Source organism: Aethalodelphis obliquidens, unplaced genomic scaffold, assembly GCF_003676395.1.
Source record: "Aethalodelphis obliquidens isolate GAN/ISIS:26980383/991018 unplaced genomic scaffold, ASM367639v1 scaffold121, whole genome shotgun sequence".
NCBI classification, from domain to species: domain Eukaryota; kingdom Metazoa; phylum Chordata; class Mammalia; order Artiodactyla; family Delphinidae; genus Aethalodelphis; species Aethalodelphis obliquidens.
The window spans coordinates 1279896-1299064 of record NW_020838065.1 but is presented as its reverse complement, the minus strand read 5'-3'; the positions used below and the strand labels follow the sequence as shown (position 1 = coordinate 1299064).

Here is a 19169-nt window from a genome sequence, read left to right as displayed (position 1 = left end):
TGGCTACTTAGTTGGATTCTCATAGATGCCCAGTGAGGCGATGGGTATCACACCCAGCTTTCCAGACGAGGGAAGGGCCTATGCAAAGGCAGCTTGGCAAGTGGCCAGGCTGGTACTTGAACCCAGAGCTATCCAACTGCAAAGCTCATGTGGCCTCTGTGGCACTGGGTACCCAGCCCAGAGGCAAGGAACAAACACTTATGGTGGTTACAGAGCATCCCTGGGGGGCTGGGGCCACTGGGATGCTACAGACCAGGAAAAGACTTGTGAAGTCTGGGACAGACTTGTGGTCAACAGGCTGCCACTCCCAAGTCTCTGCACAGGTGGAATGCTCCCCAACTTCCTCTGTCCCCCAGGTGAATGTCTCCTTCAAGACCTGGCTCAACTGCTACCTTCAGAGAATCTTCCCTGATGGCCACATGGCTGGTCTCCACCCACCTCTGCCACAGCCTAACTTCCAGCATCACCAGTGTCTGTCTCTGCCCAGCCACATTTCCTGCTTCAAAGGCAAAGCAGAGGAATGGCTCTAACACATGTGTACTGGCCCTGGGCAAATCACACAGCAGGTGTCCAGGTAAGACAGACTGGGCAGGTGCTCCTAACTGGCAGGTGTCCAGGTAAGACAGACTGGACAGGTGCTCCTAGCTGGCAGGTGTCCAGGTAAGACAGACTGGGCAGGTGTTCCTAACAGCAGCTCCCACCTTACTCCCCAGGCCGCTCCAAACCCACGAGCGGCAGCCAGGCCACCTTGGCCTCGGAGGGGATACTGCCAGCTGAGCCCACCTCTCCAGCACAGGCCCACACCCTAGTGATTCCAGAGCCAGACCCATACCTAGCGGGGACCCAAGGCTTCTTTTCTGAGGCCTCAACCTGCTGAGGAAGCTGCTGGGCCCAGAGGCCACCAAAGCCTGGCTGCCTGGAGAGGCTACCCCAAGATCGGCCCTGGGGGCCCTTAGGCCTTGCTGGAAGGGCAGCCGCCACTATCCCCACTTCCAATCTCTTTCCACTTCCAGCAGGGCCAGGGAAGCAGGAAGACCCCTGGACCACCAGCGGCAAGAAAGAGGCAGGCAGGGGCAGCTGGCCAGGTTTGTGCTCGGACTGTATTCACACAGAGACATGTGGCAGCTTATATTGGACAAAATGGGTAATAAAAATTGGCTTTAAATATGGAAAAACTGGGACCCTGTAATCCCACGCTACCCTAACACTGGGACCAGGATGGCCATCACAGTCCGGGAGGGGCCAGGGCTGGGGCCTAGGGTGCAGGCCCACAGCCTCGCCTGCCCCCTTCTCTCTCTCTCTCTCTCTCTCACACACACACACACACCACAGGCACACACTGGGAGGGGTGGATTATTGCTGGGCACATGTGTCTGTTATGAGGGGAGTCTGGAATGTCTGAGGGTTGGTCAGGGACACCCCCACCCCTACCCTTCCCCTGGCCTGGGCTGGGGTGTTTCTGCATGAGGTGTCTTCAGGACAGGGCCCAGCACAAGGGACGAGGTGACCTGGGAGCTGGAAGGCAGAGGCAGACCCATCTGGGACAGCCTGGGCAGTGGACTGAGGGGTCCCAGGGTCAGCCCAATCTCTGGTCACACTTTGGCACAGGCCTAGGGGACAGAAAGGTCCCAGATCCAGCTCTGACAGGTGCTGAGAAGGGACAGTATTGGGCCCCAGAGGTGGCGGCCTAAGCCCAGGGCGGCAGGGGCAGGCACGAGTCTCACTCGGAGGTCGGCGGTGGCAAGCACAGTGCTGGGGGCCCAGGGGCCTGGCCTGGCCCAACCTCGCCCGTCTGAGTTGGGCCTGAGGTGCCTGGAGTGTGGCAGCAGCCCCTCTGCCGGCTCCAGCGTGGGTCTTAAGAACGCTCTGGTTGCTATATACATTCGTACAAAGACATAAATACAGAAAGCCCCGAGCTCCACAGACAAGAGCTGAAGGGACGCACCTTTGTCCCAGGGACAGTCCAGGCCTTGCCAAACTCAGCCAGACCAGGGGCTGAGGGGCAGAGGGCACTGGGGACAGCTCCGGCTGTGTTCCCCAGGCCACAACTTGAGTGGACAATGGGGAAGACCACTGTGCAAAACTGTAAACAGCGCTTGGAGTAGCTGCTACCGCCAACCGCCCGGCGGGGCCTCAGGTTGGGGGCTAGAGGCGGGTGGGGAGCTCGAGGCGGGCGGGAAGCTCTTCCTCACTGTCGCTGCAGTTCCCACAGCAGTCCTGGAGGGCGGGGAAGACACGGAGGGAGAGAGGCAGAGCAGGCGCAGTTAGCTACCAGGGCCGTCACCTGGGCCGGCCCTGCCAGGGCAGACCAGGAGCTCCGTGCTCCAAGGAGGGGGCTCCCCACGAGGAGCCCAGAGCAGCAGCTCAGGCCAGACATGTGTGGACATCAGTGCAGAGGCTGCTGGCAACAGGCTGAAGTGAGGAGGACCAGGTGGATCCCAGGCTCTGCCAGGGCCCTCTCCCCTGGGGCCAGTGGAGGCAGGGCATGGGGAGACAGATGGCTAAGCAAGGCTAGCAGCTTGCAGGTGCTGGGCACGGAAGCAGTGGGGAGGGGGAGGTAGGGAGCGGGCACCAGACTTCTTTCGCCCACATCTCGCCTCTGCCATGGAAGGGCTGTCTGTGGCTCCCCAAGGCCGGGCAGCAAGGCCAACCCATGGGGAGCCCACACTGCTCACCTCTGGAAAGAGAAAAGAGGCCGTGAGCCCAGCCGGGGGTGGGGGACAGGCGGGAATGAGGCCAGAGACCCTGGGCACCGCTGACATGGCTGGAGGATGCCTACTCCCCGCGCATGCAGGCACCGGCTCTGCCTCCCACCCACCGTCCCCTGGAGCCAGGTGGGGGACCCAGGTAGGACACTGCTGGGGGTTACCTGGCGACTGAAGAGCCTCTGCAGCAGTCCCTTCTTTGGGGGTGCAGGTGGCTGGCCCTTCCAGTCCAGGTCTGGGGGAACCGAGCCATCCAGCCCGAAGACATTCAGCTCCTGGAAGCACTCGGTCTCCACCATCTGCCACAGAACAGGTAGCTGTGAGTACTGATCCCAAGGGTGCCCCTCTGGAGCCCACCCCATCAGCTGGGCAGGTCCCCACCTCATTCTGCCAGGGGATGGACACACTGCCCGTGGCAAATTTCTGGTAGAAGTCCTGGTCAGTGGCTTCCAGCTCCACACCCTTAACTGTGGAGAACTGTTCGATATCCAGAACATCCTTGCAGTAAATGGCCTGGGGCTGGGGGGACAGAGGCAGTGGTTAGACAGGAACACCACACACACCCCTCCTCGACAGGAGGGCAGCTCAACCCTGAGCTGGGGCTGGGTTTGCCCTGACCCTTGCAGCTTCCTGGTTTGCAGGTGCCCCCAGTGTTTACAGCAGCACTATTAACAATGGCCATGACATGGAAGCAACCTAAGTGTCCATCCACAGATGAGTGGGTAAAGAAGATGTGGCATATGTATATAAATAATATACAGTGGAATATTACTCAGACATAAAAAAGAATGAAATAATGCCATGTGCAGCAACATGGATGGACCCAGAGATTATCATACCAAGTGAAGTAAGTCGTACAAAGACAAATATATTGGGCTTCCCTGGTGGCTCAGTGGTTGACAGTCTGCCTGCCGATGCAGGGGACACGGGTCCGTGCCCCGGTCCGGGAGGATCCCACGTGCCGCAGAGCGGCTGGGCCCGTGAGTCATGGCCGCTGAGCCTGTGTGTCCGGAGCCTGTGCTCCACAATGGGAGAGACCACAGCAGTGAGAGGCCCGCGTACCGCCAAAAAAAAAAAAAAAAAAAAAGACCAATATATTTAACATGACATCACTTATATGTATGACATCACTTATATGTGGAATCTAAAAAAATGATACAAATGAACTTATTTACAAAACAGAAACAGACTCACAGACATAGAAAACAAACTCATGGTTATCAAAGAGGAAGGGGGGAGGATAAATAAGGAGTTTGGGATTAGCAGATATATTTTACAATATATAAAATAGATAAACATCACAGTCTTACTGTATAGCGTGGGGAACCATATTCAATCCCTTGTAGTAAACTACAATGGAAAAGAATCTGAAAAAGAATATGTATACACACACATATACACATATATACATCTGTACATATATATATCTGAATCACTTTGCTGTACACCAGAAACTAATACACAACATTGTAAATCTACTACACTTCCAAAACAAAACAAAACACAAGTGCCCCATGCACTTCCTGAGCATGGCAGTCCCTTCTCTCTGAGGCTCAAGTTCCCCTCTAAACTGGGGCTCATTATCCCTCACTGCTCACTGCCTGACAAGGCTGCAGAGCTGACCCACGGTGGCCAAACAGCCCCCACAGTGCCATACGGAATCAGCAACAGGCACCCCCCTCCACCTGTATACAGCTGTCTAGGTGCAACTGGTGAGGGCAGCGCAGACTGAATCTCAGCTGGGTACTCCATGCGGGGCCTGGAGCTGATAGGTCCTCTGTCCTGGGATGTCCAATGGCATATTCCATCCCCTTCTGCTTCACAGCCAACCAAAGGATTAGAACATTCCTCCCACCTCTCTGCGCCCCCAGCCCTCTGCCAGGAGCCCACCTCACTCCAGAAGGCCACTTCTTTTTTCATCGTTACATTTTTTTCTAAGTCCTACTGTTAAGGATGTCAAAATATTATCATGTAAAATCATACAGCCGCTTTTTGGAAAAGTCTGGCAGTTCCCCAAAAGGTTAAACATAGCGTTACCATATGAGCCAGCATTCAACTTCTAGGTGTATGTCCCAGAGAAATGAAAACATATGTCCCCACAAAAACTTGTATGTGAATGCTCAAAACAGCATTATTCATCATAGCCCCAAAGTGGAAACAACCCTAATGTCAATCAACTGATGAACAAACAAAATGTGTCATATTCATACAATGGAATATTATTCAGTCATAAAAAAGGAATGCAGGACCAATAAATGCTACAACATTGGTGAACCCTGAAAACAGTATGCAAAGTGCAAAAAGCCAGTCACAAAGGACCACATATTATATAATCCCATTAATATGAAATGTCCAGAATAGGCAAATATAGAGAGACATAAAGTAGATTAGTAGGGATGTCCCTGGTGGCACCGCAGTTAAGAATCTGCCTGCCAATGCAGGGGACACGGGCTCGAGCCCTGTTCCGGGAAGATCCCACACGCCGTGAAACAACTAAGCCCATGCACCACAACTACTGAGACTACACTCTAGAGTCCGTGAGCCACAACTACTGAAGCTTGCATGCCTAGAGCCTGTGCTCTGCAACAAGAGAAGCCACCACAATGAGAAGCCCGTGCACCACATCAAAGAGTAGCCCCTGCTCGTCGCAACTAGAGAAAGCCCGCGCACAGCAACGAAGACACAACGCAGACACACACACACACACACAAAAGGTCGAAGAGTGGATGCCAAGGGCCAGGGGAGGGGAGAATGGGGAATGACTGCTAATGAGTATGGGGTACTTTGGGGGGAGGGGTGATGAAAACGTTCTAAAATTGATTGCGGTGATGGTTGCACAACCTGACTATGCTAAAAGCCATTTAATTATATCCTTTCAAGGAGTGAGTTGTATGGTATATGAACTCAATAAAGCTGTTAAAAACTATATCATCATCAAGCACATTTTTCATCTGCTGCTTCTAAAAAAAGTTAAACTCCAGGGCACTGATTTTCAAGGTTGGTGTGCAGGGAAGGAGGAGTAAACTCGAGTGGCAGGGCCAGCCCTGAGGCAGGCTGCCGGAAGTCAGGCTCTCAGTTCAACTGCCCACAGCAAGGCTAAAACCGTGGGTTGCTGGTGAGACCCACCTACAAGATGCAGTTCTGCAGAGGCAGCAGCCCACTAGGTGGCCTCCCACTCCCGATCCTGCTCCCCTGCTCTGTGGCCCACACCCCCACCTCACATTCTTGCTCCACGTTCCCTGCACATGCTCATGCCAGCTACACTGGCCTTCACTGCTGTTCCACCTCTCAAGGCTGGTCCCTGTACTAGGATCTTAATGCCTGGCTGCTCCTTCTCCCTGGAATGCTCATGCCCCAAATCCTGGTACAGCTCTGTCCTTCACGTATTTTAGGCTTCTACTTAACCAACAGCTCCTCAGAGACCATCCTGTCTAGAAATACTCCCACCTCCCCACAACTCTTTTTTCACTTACTGGTTTATTTTGCTGTGTCTTCCCACTAGAACATGAAGGGAGGACTGGGTCCTGTTGACTCTATTAATTCTGAGGTCTGGTACATATGGGCACTCAGAATATTTGTTGAATGTGTAAACAATCACGTGCATGGTTGACAGCCACCAACCTGGCCTGCCCATCACCTACCTTCCTCCCCCGTGTTCCTGGTGAACTGTCAATCACAGGTCCCAGTCCTTTTACACATGAGAGGGGGGGCAAGCACGTGATCTAATCTTGGCCAATCAGAACCTTCCCTATAACTTTATACAGAGAAGCCTGAATTCAGTGGGAGAACAGTCAACAGGCTGCAGCAGAGCCAAGAGATGGAGTCCTGACAACATGGTATGAAACCCTGACACTGGCCCTACTCTGGGACTTTCTGGCCAAATGAACCAATAAGCTCCATGTTGGGCGTAAGTTTGAGTTGGGCTTCTGCCACTTAGAATTTGATGACTCGAGGATGTTTCTGCCAGGAGGATGCCTGACCCACTGAGATGCTCAGTAAATGAGTGAGACTCTGCAGAGGAGTGTCCTGCTCCCAGACAGGAGGTCAGCGTTGCCAGGTGTAGTGGGCAGCAGATATTTTGCCAGCCCAATGGGCCTTTCCCCTGCTGGCAAGGCATCTTAGTTTTCCTTTGGGAAACTGATCTCCCACCACTGGCAGTGGCTCAGGTGGGTATAGGATCCAGGTGTGGCTGCTGAGGGGCCTCTGGGCAATCAGGCAATGAGCATCAGCCTCAGGCCTTGTTTTTCCTTTTCGGACTTCTTTTGAAATTATTGGGCAAGAGGCACTCTCTGTCTTCTAGGGTGGCTGAGCTGTTAAGATGTAGGCCTGCCACACCCTGGGGACAGCTGCCTGAAAGAGAAGCCTGCACACTGACCAGTAGTGGTCAGAGAGAGGAAGACGGAATTCCTGCAACATTGTTGGAGCCCTGGATCGGGTGGGCCAAAAGCAAGGCCTCTCCCACAGCTTTTCATTTTTCTGAGCCCGGTGAATTCTGTTTTGCTGGTTAACACACTTGAGTTTTCTAACACTTGCAATGAGGGTGTCCCAACCAATCCTCCAAGAGCCCCCAACCCTTCCCGGTCACCCCTGCCCCCCAGCCAGGGCTTGGCCCTGCCCTCGGCAGGAGGGGGCAGCACTCACATCAGGCTTGAAGGGTGGTTCTAGCATGCCGGCTCCCAGCCGCTTGAAGTTCAGCTTCTTGAAGAGGGGGTGCTCCTTCACCTCGCGGGCACCGCCCCCCCCACACCCCAGGCGCTCAGCAGGGTCCTTGCAGAGGAGCTACAGCAAGGCAGGGTGGTCAGGGTAGCCCCGGGAGAGGCGCCCCCAGCCCCAGCCCTGGCCGGTTGGGCCTCCTGCTGGCTGCTGTACCTGGGAACAGAGCGAGCGGGCCTGCGGGGAAAAGTGCTCTGAGTACTCCTCGGGCACCTCCTTTACCAGCCGCTCCACCTCCTCCCGCTTGATCTTCTTTTTTCTCTGCTGGAAGGGTGACTGGCCTGCGATCATCTCGTACAGGAGGCAGCCTAGCGCCCACCAGTCCGGGCTGAATGTGTACCGTTCGTTCTTCACCACCTCTGGGGCTGGGAGGGACAGCACAGGAGTTAAGACGGGGCAGGAGGCGGAATTGTGCCCCGGGGCCCCAGGAATGCCCAGCATGCATGTCAAGGTGGGGTAACCAGCTCAGACACCCACTGGCACCACCCAGGCAGGCAACATCAGCAGCCCGGTGGGGACTGAGGTGAGTTGGAGAGCACACATCCCATCAAAGTGCGCTGGTATGGCCCTGCAGGGGGCCACGTCTTCTGACTTTTCAAGAGAAGTCAGAAATCCGTATTTTTAACATGAAGCTGTCTGGGTTATCAAATGTTGGCAATCAATTCAGATTGTTTGAAAAACAATTTGATTTAAACACAGATGGAGGCCAAATTAGGCCTAGTGTGGCTGCCAGTTTGCAACCTCTAGATTTAATATCAAAGAGAGGAAAGAAGACAGCAACTGATTTGCTGGATAGCTACTGCCTGCCAGGACAGGCAGGTAGGGATTTTTGCCTCTACTACCTCTTTTCATCTTCAAGGCAACCCTGGGAGTAGGTGATGATCACTTTACAGTCAGGGAAAGTGAGGCTGGGAGAAGCAGAATGTCCGGCCCGAGGACACATAACAAGGAAGAGGTGGAGCCCATAGCTGGAGCTCTGTCTATTGTGTCACATGGTCCCAAGGGGAATTTGGGGCCACATCTTGGCCTCCGCCACAGATGGGCACTCCCACTTCTAGCATGGGCAGGTCTCGGGAGTGGAGAGCCGGGGCCATGGAAACAGGTATGAGGCCCTTGTCTTTCACTGGTAGCCACCTGTAGGCCCGGCCAGTAGGAGTAGCTCAATGAATATGTAGTGAGTGAATGCTGTGGATTCACAGTGTGTGGGGCCCTGGCTGAGTCTTGGTCTCCTCATCTATAAAAGAAGAACATCAGCTCTTTCTATTTCCTGAGGTACAGGAGACTTCCCAACAGGGGTGGTGGGACTGGGCCCAAGACAGATAGAGGACCCAGGAGGCTGGCGGGCCAGGGGGAAGGGAGACTCACCCATGTAGCCCACAGTGCCCACACGGCCTTTGATCGTCTGGCCCTCAGGTACGTGCACTGCCAGCCCCAGGTCGGAGATGCGGATGTGACCTGAATGTGGATGGAGAAGCAGGGAGGCCCGTTAGGCAGGTGGGCCAGACCTCCCCCATGCCTCTCCCACCCTTTGTGGCCCCTCACCCACCGTGGTCATCTAGTAGGATGTTCTCTGGCTTTAGGTCCCTGTGGGGAGAGAAGGGCAGGATCAGATGCTGCTCAGTTTGCCCAGCAGCCAGACAGGGCCACCCCCTCCTAGCTCGCTCACCCCCTAGGATGGGATGTGCAGCAAGGTGTGGGAGCCTTTTGTTGCCAGAAGACAGACAGCCCTGCCTTCCCTGGCAGCAGCCCCAACCTGAGGGAGCAGATGAAGGATCTATGCAGCCAGGACTCCTGGGACTCGCTAGGCAAGTGGAAGGCAGTTCCCACTCAGAGGGAAGCTTCCCAGACATCACCAGCAGCTTTGTTCACCTCTAGTGCTCTCCCTCCACTCTGGTGGCTAACTCTACCTTTTCCATCTGTCAAATGAGGCTACTCATCCATCTCCTCATGGAGCTGTTGTGAGGCTCAAATGAAATCATCACCAGTAATAGTAGTAAGAGGAGCTCTCCACTACCGAGTTCTATGTACTTTACAGCATTATCTCATTCATTCCCTACAACAACCTGAGAAGCAGGAGTTATATATAGTCTTTGCTTCCCAGGAAAGAAAATGGTGTTGTGAGCAGGGAGCTGAGTGGCCAAGGTCACAGAGTGAGAGAGGGGCGACAATGCCGGGATTCACACGTGGTCAACCAGACCCCAGAGCCTGGGTTCTGAGCCTCTCAAGTCTGCCTAGTGTGGGTGAGTGTGGAGTCCCCAGCCAGAGCCCAGACAGACTTGCGCCTGCAGTGACAGCCCCAGCACACCAACATCTCTCTGCAGCCTCCACCCAAGCCCAGTTGCGGCCCCTGGCCAGGAGGGCCACACCCCTGCACCTGTACACGATGCGTTCCCGGTGCAGGTCCTCCAGGCCGCAGCAGATCTCTGCCGCGTAGAAGACGGCCCGAGCCTCGGGGAAGCCAGCCTGGCCCATGTGGTAGATGTGGAACTTGAGGTCGCCTCCGTTCATCAGCGTCAGCACCAGGCACAGCGCGTCCTTGGTCTCATAGGCGTAGGCCAAGCTCACCTGTGACCAAGAGGGTCCGAGCCCTGAAGCAGGGGCCGTGGGCCACCTGGTGGGGGGGGCTGGTGCCAGCCGCCCGAAAAATCCTTCTTAGTACCACTCCCTGGGGCCCAGCCTGCTCCCTAGGCCAGGTGTCAATTCCCCAAACCCACCCTTCCCAGGCATCTCTGAGGACAAGGGAGGCAGTTGTGCCTAGAGGGGGCCTGTGGCAGGGAAGAGATCTTAGTCCAGCGAGTGGGGAGAGCAGGCGTGGCCAGGGGAAAGGGAAGGGTCTCCTGTCTGTACTTACTACAAACCTACTGTTCACTTTCTCCAGGATCTGCTTCTCATTGAGGGCCATGGCCTCCCCTTTCCTCTTCTTGATCCGCTTCTTCTCCAGCTTCTTGCAGGCGTACATCTTGCCTGTTGCCCGCACCTGGCAGGCACATACCTGTAGCCAGGGTAGATGGGGCAAATGGGGACCAGCTGTGCCCTTCCTGGGGGTACAGGGGCTCAAAGGGGGAAGGGGCTTGTCAGGGTCCACCCTACCCCACCTCTGCACTCTGCTGGGCTCTGGCCTGGCCACTCACCTCCCCAAAGCCACCTTTGCCCAGGACTCGGTACTGCCTGAAGGTGTTTTTGGTCACTGGCTGCCTGTGGACAAGGGGTTGGGGATCAAACACTAGCTGATCAGGGGCCTGACGCCCATGAGAGCCCCCACAACCTGGCCTGGCCCAGCCCAGCCCAGCCTTCAAGGAGCTTACCTTTCCAGCCACTTCCACTGCAGGAAACGGTTGAAGTAGATGCTGTCGAGGTAGTCGGTATAAGGGGCCACACTCAGGTACTCGTGGGTCAGCCTATCGAGAAGACCCAGCCCACTGGTCAGCCCCTGACACCCCAAGTTCTTGGCTTGATGGGCCAGGCCCCCTGTTGTGTGTATGCTCAGCCTGAAACGCAGCATCCTCAGCCAGCCCTCTTGCTAACCCACCTAGGTGGGAGACATGCATCCTGGCTGAAGCCCAAGAGGCTACAGAGAGGGGAGGCAACCTGCCCAAGGTCACAGAGCTGGCGCAAGGCTGGGGTGAGGGGCTGAGCTCCCTCACCACCTGCTGAACTGTTCACAGCCTTCTGGGTCCACAGAAACCCACCCGTCAGGACACGATTCTCAGCCTATGGGCAGGGAGAGGCTTACCGGGTGAGCTCCTGGAAGAGGTCTTTGCAGGGCCCCTGCTCCAGCCGCTGGGCACAGTTAGTCACCAGTTGCCGGGGGACGTCAGGGATGAGGTCGGGACCCTAGGGACAAGCCACAGACAGGTCAGTGCAGGGGCTCCCTTGGCCAGCCACCCACTCCCAGGGCAGAGACCTCGGGACTGTGCTGGGGTGGCTATGGGCTGGAGGTGCGCCAGCCTGCCCAGTTGCTGAACTTGGTTTCTGCTGTTCCCCTTGAGGCAGAGTGAAGCAGAGCTGCTGGCAGGCTGCAGGGTCCAGAGCCCCAGCCCACCCTCCTGGGCTCCATGCCTGCAATGCTGCCTGGTGAGCCTGGAGCAGCTCCAGGGCACTCTCTGCCTGAGCTGTGGTCAATCCTCTCCCCATCACTGAGCTCTACCCGCTGCCATCATCCCTCCATCAGTGCTCACTTACTGTGTGGCTCAGAAAATTCTGCATTAGCCGCCACCCACACTCCTTCCGCTTCTCATCAGGGGTCACTTCATAGTCAGCCTGCGGGGTGGGAGGCAGAGAAGCTTGGGGTTTGGGTACAGCAACAGGTGTGGGGAGATGGGGCACATGTGGCCCGGGACCTCTGCCCACCCTTGGTGTTGGGCTGGGCTGCACTCACCACCCCGTCCAGGAAGGCAATGCAGCGGGTCAGCTCGGGCCTTGTGGCGCAGAACTCTCGGAACAGCAGGCGCCCGATGGGCTGCCGCTTGCACAGGCTGTGGTAGTCACACTCTGCAGGCAGGGGTGGGAGCTGTTGGATTTCTGGACCTGGAGCCCACCGGCAGGGCACTCCTGTCCACACCACCAGGCCCGGGGCCCTGACAACAGCTTCCAGCCCTGCAGTATGGCAGCCATTGTCTCCTTTAGAACCCTCACCACAGCAATGAGGTGGCACTACTGTTACTGCCATCATAGCTTGGGACTCCGAGGCCCAGAGAGGATAAGTAATTAGCCCAAGGTCACACAGCCAGGAGTGTGGCTCCAGAGCCGGGGTCCTCACTTCCAGCCGCTGTCTCCTGGTTCACACCACTTGCATACGTCACAGTTGGGGTTGGGTGTGGTCTGTGAGGTTCCGGCCCGGCTTGGGCCCGGCCCACACCTGCTGACTGCCTGGCGAAAGTGTGGGAGGAAGCTGTGGCTTCCGGCGAGCTCGAGGCTAGGCCTCCTTCCCGGCGGTGGAAGCAGCCATGGTGTACTCCTAGCCCACGTGCAGGCCTTCAGAGGGGGCCTGGCCCTTCTCGTTAAGGTTTTGCGGGGCACCTGCAGGGCCAGGCTGGGTGGGGCTGAGCACAGGCCTGGGGCTCCCCGGGCAGTCAGTGAGGGCTGACTCCAGCCCCTGAAGCACCCTCCGCTCCATCCTGCGAGCCCTGCTCGCCTGAGGCCCTCCCTTCCGCTGCTTCCCTCAGATCGCCCCCAATCTGACCCCGTCCTCCTCCCCACGCCTACCCCAACCACCCGCTGCTGTCCTATGTGCTCTCTGCCCTCCACCCAGCCCAAGCCCAGGAACTGAAACTGGGTTGGTGGTGTGGCCTCAATTTCTCTGCTCCCCAAAACCCCCAACCCTGCCCCTCCACCCTGAGGCAAGGTCTTGGGGGAGGCCCCGTGGCACCAGCAAGGCCCTCTCACCTCTTCACCCCAGCCCCCGTCTCTACCCAGGTCTCACCAATGTTGAGCCGCAGCTCTTCGCACTGGCTGATATGAGGGAACTGCAGCATCTGACGCCATTTCTTGCTTTTGCCTTTGCGATTCCCGCCACCACCTGTGGAAGCAAACAGGTGCTGGGTCTCGAGTCCCGCCACTGCCGTGCCTCCCCTCCACCCTCAGTGCAATCCAGAGGCCTTCAGGGCCCAGCCTAGGCCCAGTCCACTCTGGGAGGCACCTCGGGCCTTCCTTCCGTGTGCTGCAACATGCCCTCGCTGGGTTCCAGGACAAACATGGGCCCCTAGGCCCACCTGCTAGGGGCTTCTGGGCTGGAAGAGCCAAGAGGGGCATGAGGCCAGCCACTGGGGGAGAGTGGGGTTTCCAGGTAGCTTTGGCAGGCCTCAGCTTCTTCCTACCAGGTAGGAGTTTCCCAGGTGAAGAAAGAGAAGGACACGATAGTGGTGGGAACTGTGTAAGTCAAGGCCCAGAAGGGAGATGTTCCAGGACATGTGGGACATGCCTGAGAGATGCCAGAGGCAGAGGGCAGCCTGGGTCACCAGGTAGGCTCCAGGCCCCTATTACGAGGCCCTGCATCAGAGCTATCAGAGACGCAAACAAAGTGGTGGCAGGAAGGTTGACACTCAGGATCCCTACCCCTGCTTTCCTGGTCCTGCTACCTGCCTCATTTTACCTAGCTGACCCTTCATCTGTAGCTGCTGAGACCAGGGTAGCAGCTCAAATGCCTACAGAGCCAGACAGGTACAGTAAATGTGGGCCAGATGGTAGACAACAGGGAGTGGTGAGGAGTGTGGGAACTGGACCCGGCATGCCGCTTCAAACAGGGGCAGCTGCAGCACAACCACGGCTGACTGCTTGATTGTTACTAGGCAGGAATGCTGGCCCAGTGTGGCCAGCTCTTTTGACTTTTCAAAATCAGCTGAGACTCTGGACTGTTCCATGAAATATTGGTTCCTATATTTTAAAAAACCCACTGCAGCCCAATAAATAAAACATGTTAGAGATCTAACTAGATGTGGCCTGTGGGCCATGAGGTTGAAAATGGTGGAAGGAGCCTGAGTCTTGGAATCTTACAGACCTGGGTTTGAATCTCCACTTTACACTTCAGGCCCATCACTTGCTCTCTAGGAACCTCAATTTCTCCATGTGTACTTCAGGTCCAGAGCCATCTCCAGAGGTATTGTGATGGTGACCAGGAGAGTCTGTGTCCAGTACCCAGTAGAGCTGTGGCAAGAGGTGGGTCCCAGCTCCAACAACTCAGTGGCAACCTCAGGCCACCACTATCCCTTGCCTGGCCTCAGTTTCCCCAGCCTTGTTTCCATCTGGCCTGGCTGAAGGCAGGTGGTGCAGGAGGAGCCACCGTCTAGGGAGAGGGCAAGGCTGGGTCCTTCAATAGGCTCCCTGACCTAAGCTGCCTGGAAGAGGAAGTGTTGTAGGGTACCCATTGGGAAACCTGCTAGCAGCCCTCCTGCAGCCTGCACCCAGCATACCCCACAGTCATTGCTCCACTGTGAGTGAGCAACAGACCCCCACCCCCCAACCCAGGGCAAGGCCTCCCCAGAAGGGGAACTCCTCCCCCACCTCTCCATCCGCCTGCTACCCCCATCACTTACTTCCTCCTCTCCCTCCTCCCAGCCACATCAAGGCAGCAGCAGAGTCACATGCAAATATCCTGTCCTGGAACTGCCACCAGAGTCAGTGGGGCTCCTCCCCACCCCAGCCTGGTCCCCTCCCCGTGCCTCTGGGGGCCTGGGAAAGGAAGGAGGACTAAGTGAGGGTTCACACCTCCAGTGCTGTCCCACTTCATCCTCATAGCAATCCTTCCAGACCTGGCCCAATTTTATGAGAAAACCGAGGCCCTGAAATGAGGAGTCAATTGGTCCAAGATTACGAAGGCTGGAGGTCCCAGAGTCAGGACTTGAACCCAGCTCCCTAGGACCACAACCCAAGCTCTTCTCCCACCGCAAACATGCCTGGCATCAGGTGTCAACTGAATACATGCAATCCCAAATCACTCAGGGCCTCAGATCACTTGGGAAGCTGGCAAAGGCCTGGGGTCCAAGCTGTCAGCCAGCTCATGAAGTGATTCCAATGCACTCAATCTACAGACCAGGGTTCAAAACTCAGTGACAACTGGGATTTCCTTTAGTTTTCAGGTCCCACCCTCAACCATCCCACAAAAAGAGTTACTGAAGTTCAGAGAGAAGAGACTTGTCTAGAGCCACCCAGGTGAGAGGGACAGAGCCAGGTTGGAGTAAGGATTCTCCAGTGAAGGCATTGGTCTCAGTCTGGCCATAACCCCCTATGCCTCCTGAGGAAGCCTATCAGAAGGTGCCCACACTCTCTAGTTAGGCAAGGCAGTGTTCTCAGCAGGCCTGAGGCCTGAACTGGCTACAGCCCTAGGGAGGGAGGCCTGGCCAGGCTCTCCCCACCCCTCCTCCCTGGATGGCTGGATGACGAGGCAGAACAGAATCGGCAGATGCCCCCAGAGGCTGGGAGGAAGGCCTAGCCCCAGGACTCGATAATGGACAGGAGATAAGGAAGGCTCTGGGCACTGAGGACCCAGACTGCCATGCCCATTTCCAGGCAGCACTTCCCCAGGGTCAACATGCACTGGGCAGGCAGGGGGCACCAGATGCTGTGCCAGCTGGGGGTTCCTCTGGGTTTCCTACAGACTGCATTGGGGACATCCTGTGTCCTAGGCGTGAGTCAACCAGTCTCATTGTGTGTCCTTGGGGCTAGTCACTGATCTAAGCCTCAGTTTCCCACCTGTAAAATAGGTCAGAAAGGCGAAGCACATGTCTTTTTCAGCCTGAAACCCCAGCAAAGAGTCCTGACCTCCCTGCCCTAGAGTTCCAAAAAGAAGTGTCTTCTCTGCTGGTCCCTGGCACCCTGGACAGGACAGGGCACAGAGTAGGTGTTCGGTGATTATGTTACTGAGGTGAACAGTGGCAGGTGAGGGGCAGACTGACCTCAAGGCAATGAGGACCAAGTCTGGTCCCTATGCATCCCCAGGATCCTCATAGAGCAGGTGCCTGGTAATGTCTGAGGAGCTCAGCAACACTAGGTTCACAAGACAGGCTCCCTCTGCCAGGCCTTGCACTTAACAGTCCTACCAGCCTGGCATGCCTCCCTTCCTTCAAAACTCAGCTTCCAGTTTTTTCTGTGCCCATCTGCCCCACTACTCCCGAGGGCAAAAACTGTGACCCATTCACCTCTGTCCCCAGTGTCCTGAGGCACCGAGCAAGTGGCAGTCATGCTGGTAGCATATATGACCAGCAGTTTCCCCACCTCGCAAAGGCTGTGCTACGGCAGAGCCTCGGTTAATTTATTTTCCAAACCTTTTACCCTGCACCAACTTTGTGCCGGCCCAGGCTGGGCGCCGGAGTCTGGGCCCGGGCACGTGGGGTGTGGGCTGCCCCTTTCCCTTCCTGGGGCATCTTCTTACCTCTTACCTGGGAGAGGGCTCAGAGAGACTCTCCCGGGGCTGGGGTCCCACCCTTCCCTCTTCCTTCCTCTCTCCTCCTCTCACTCCCTCACCACGACCCCACCTCCTCGCCGCGCGGGCGGCGGCCTGACCCACCCCTTGCTGGGCTCCAGCTCCCGGGGGGCAGGTGCGGAGAAAGAGGACCACAGGCCGGAAGGGCTCGTGTCTGCGCGAGGTGCGGGGCACGGAGCGAGCTGCCCTAGGGGATCGGGCGGCTGAGGCACCCGGTCGAGCTCTGAGGCCGCGCGCCCGCGTTCTCCTCACCCAACAGCCTCACCTTCCCGGGCCTTGAGTAGCACCGTGTTCGCTACGATGTTCTCGAGCTCCATGGGCTGCGGCGCCGCCGGGCCCGCCGGGCCGCGCCACCGGCCGGGATTGCGCGAGGGAGCCGGGGCCGGATGGCGATCGGCGCGGCGCGGCTCGGCTCGGCTCGCAGTGACCGCGCCGCGGCCTCCCGGGCCTCACCGGCCGCCGCCGCCCGCCGAGCACTCTGCGCCCCCTCCCGGGGGCCACCCCTGCGCCGGCACGCCCCGCCCCGGCCCGCCCACTGTTTACTTTACTCAGCCAATAACCGGGAGAGCGCTCGCCGCGCCGTCTTCCCATTAGACAGCCTCTTCATCATTCCCCGCCCCCAGAGCCAGGAATTCGTTCAAAGGAACAGGGGGGCGGGACTTAAAACGTCACCTCTTCCTGGTTGGTCTGCGGTGGGGTTCAGCCTCTACGTTCGAATTTCTGGGCCTTCGTAGGATACCAAACTGCCAATTAGGGCCGAGCCCTCCGCTGGGACAAAAGAGGTGGGTCCTCTGGGTCACGCCCCGGATCTCTTGTATTTGATTGGATGAAAGAAGCGTCAGTCATTCTCAGCTTTGCACTCTGATTGGGCCATTAGATGTGGGTGTGGGCCAGGTCCTTTTGGCTCGCCTTGGCTTGTCCAGGGTTTGTAGGGGATGCGCTTGGTATCTTGGGCCTCTTGCAGGCCAGCCTCAAGCAAGTTCGGGCCGTGTATCCAGCCGTATTCCTTTGGGCCGGCCCATTCTGGAGGGCGCACATCGTTAGCAGGGAGAGGCCCATAGGAGGGTGCCGGCTTTCCGAGCTGCTCCCAGGCCTCCAGGCCGGCCACCGCGGGCGCCCCAGCCCCGCCCCACCCCGCCCCCACAGCCGGATGTTGTGATTTCTCTCCACCCACACGGCCTTGTCCGCCCTCGGCCTCTGCTGCCTTATAAGGCAGCGCTACCACCCCAAGACGTAGGGAATGAGCTCACACCCATTATATAGGTGGGGAACTGAGGTCCAGTGGAGGGCTGCGGGCCTAGGACTAGGGAAAAAACAACGCCGAAATTTTACAGCTAATCAACACCTTCTAGCTAAACATCCTACTCCCTCCACCCTCACTTCACACACCAGGAAACGGAGGCTTGCCCAAACTTGCGGGTAAGGCAGAGTCCTATTCAACTAGGCTTCTCTGATTCCTATCCATTCATTCATCCAAAAATACAGAGCATGCACTTTGTGCCAGGCACTGGGCCAGGTGCTAGGGAATACAGTGGTGCCAGCAAGATAGTCAATCTCTCTGCCTACCTGCTAGAAGGGGGATAAATATGGTAATCCTATGTGTAAACAAATAAATGGTATGGTCTGAGGGAGTGACAAGTGCTATTAAGACATTAAGACAAAATAGGGGAAATGGTCTCAGGGTGTGACATTTGAGCAGATCCAACCACACAAAGATCTAGGGGAACAGTGTCAAGCAGAGGCAACAGCAAGTGCAAAGCTTTGAGCCTAGAGTAAGTTTGGTATGTTCAAGGAACAGGAAGAAGGCCTGTGTAGCTTCAGGGCCCAAAGTCTGAGATGAGTTGAAGGAGCAGGGATTCTAGGTAGATCCTGAAAGGCTTTGTAAACCATGGAGAGGAGTTTGTTTGTTTTTCTTAAATGAAATGTGGAGCCTTTGAAAGGATGATTTATACTTTTATTTATTTTATTTTTAGGCCATGTGGCATGTGGGATCTTAGTTCCCGACCAGGGATTGAACCCACACCCCCTGCATTGGGAGCACGGAGTCTTAACCACTGGACCGCCAGGGAAGTTCCTGACTTATACTTTTAAAAGATCACTCTAGCTAGTAGACTTTCAGGGGGCCAAGAGTGGAAGCAGAGTGAGCAGTTGGGAGCCTACTGAATTCCAGGAGCGAGAGGATGGTTGCTTGGACTGAGAAGGTGGCAGTGGACATGGAGAAAAGTGCATGGATCTAGGATACTTTGGGGAATAAAGAAAAGTACTTTGAAGGAAGGAAACCCAGTGGTCAGTAGGACAAAGGGCAGGTACCTCACCCAGTGAAGGGTGTTGTGTCTAAGTGAGACCTGAGAGTTAAGTGAGAATGTGCAGGTTTCAGAGGTAACTGGAGTGGGAGGGAAAGAGCCTCTGGCTAGAGGGCTAGCACATGTTCAGAGTTCTGTAGAGGAAGGTGGTTAAGGGCTCATGCATTTGGCACCTGAGGGCAGAGCATTGAACTAGACTTTCAGGTACACATTGTGGTGTGCATGGGGAGGCCTTGAAGAGGCCTGGATCAGGGAGGTCCTTGGAAGCTAGGTAAGGAGTCTGGACTTCATTTTGAGAGTAGTGGGGAGCTGTCCAGGGTGTGCTAAACCAGGGAGTAGTTTGATCATATTTGCTGACTCAGCCACACTGTGCTAGGGGTGAGGTGAAGGGTGGGGAGAGAGGGGCCTAGGCTGACTTGTAAACACCGATTGTTTTGACGCCCAGCATCTGAACACCCCTCCCCTTTGGGAGGAAACTTATAAAATGCAGAGGCAGGCCCTGCTTTCCACTAGGGAAATCAGAGAGGAGGC

At 56.4% G+C, this 19169-nt stretch overlaps 1 protein-coding gene across 5 annotated transcripts; it reads right to left on the bottom strand.

Annotated features, from left to right (window-relative positions):
• Positions 1-1081: 1081 nt before the first annotated feature.
• GRK6 (G protein-coupled receptor kinase 6) lies at positions 1082-17129 on the bottom strand. Of its 5 annotated transcripts, XM_027098134.1 has the most exons (17): positions 16601-16783; positions 13915-14060; positions 12841-12936; positions 11797-11909; positions 11601-11678; positions 11152-11252; positions 10724-10816; positions 10550-10613; positions 10270-10410; positions 9793-9983; positions 8965-9002; positions 8784-8873; positions 7575-7783; positions 7347-7484; positions 3087-3224; positions 2870-3004; positions 1082-2219 (listed from the first exon to the last, which is right to left on the bottom strand). In XM_027098134.1, exons 3-17 carry the CDS (start codon positions 12890-12892, stop codon positions 2109-2111), a joined length of 1692 nt encoding a protein of 563 aa, XP_026953935.1. In that variant the 5' UTR covers positions 12893-12936; positions 13915-14060; positions 16601-16783; the 3' UTR covers positions 1082-2108. The 5 variants fall into 5 exon arrangements, with proteins under 5 accessions (XP_026953935.1, XP_026953936.1, XP_026953934.1 ...); XM_027098135.1 differs by lacking the exons at positions 13915-14060; positions 16601-16783 and adding an exon at positions 17008-17129; XM_027098133.1 differs by lacking the exon at positions 13915-14060 and having other exon boundaries at positions 1082-2217; positions 16601-16791.
• Positions 17130-19169: the final 2040 nt, after the last annotated feature.

Bases quoted from the DNA above. Each gene is read 5' to 3' on its own strand.
- GRK6 (XM_027098133.1), bottom strand. From the start codon at position 16,652: ATGGAGCTCGAGAACATCGTAGCGAACACGGTGCTACTCAAGGCCCGG. The intron at 12,937-16,600 runs GTGAGGCTGTTG...TTGCTTCCACAG, and splicing joins GCTACTCAAGGCCCGGGAAG to GTGGTGGCGGGAATCGCAAA. The intron at 10,817-11,151 runs GTAAGCCTCTCC...TCTTCTCGATAG, and splicing joins CTCTTCCAGGAGCTCACCCG to GCTGACCCACGAGTACCTGA.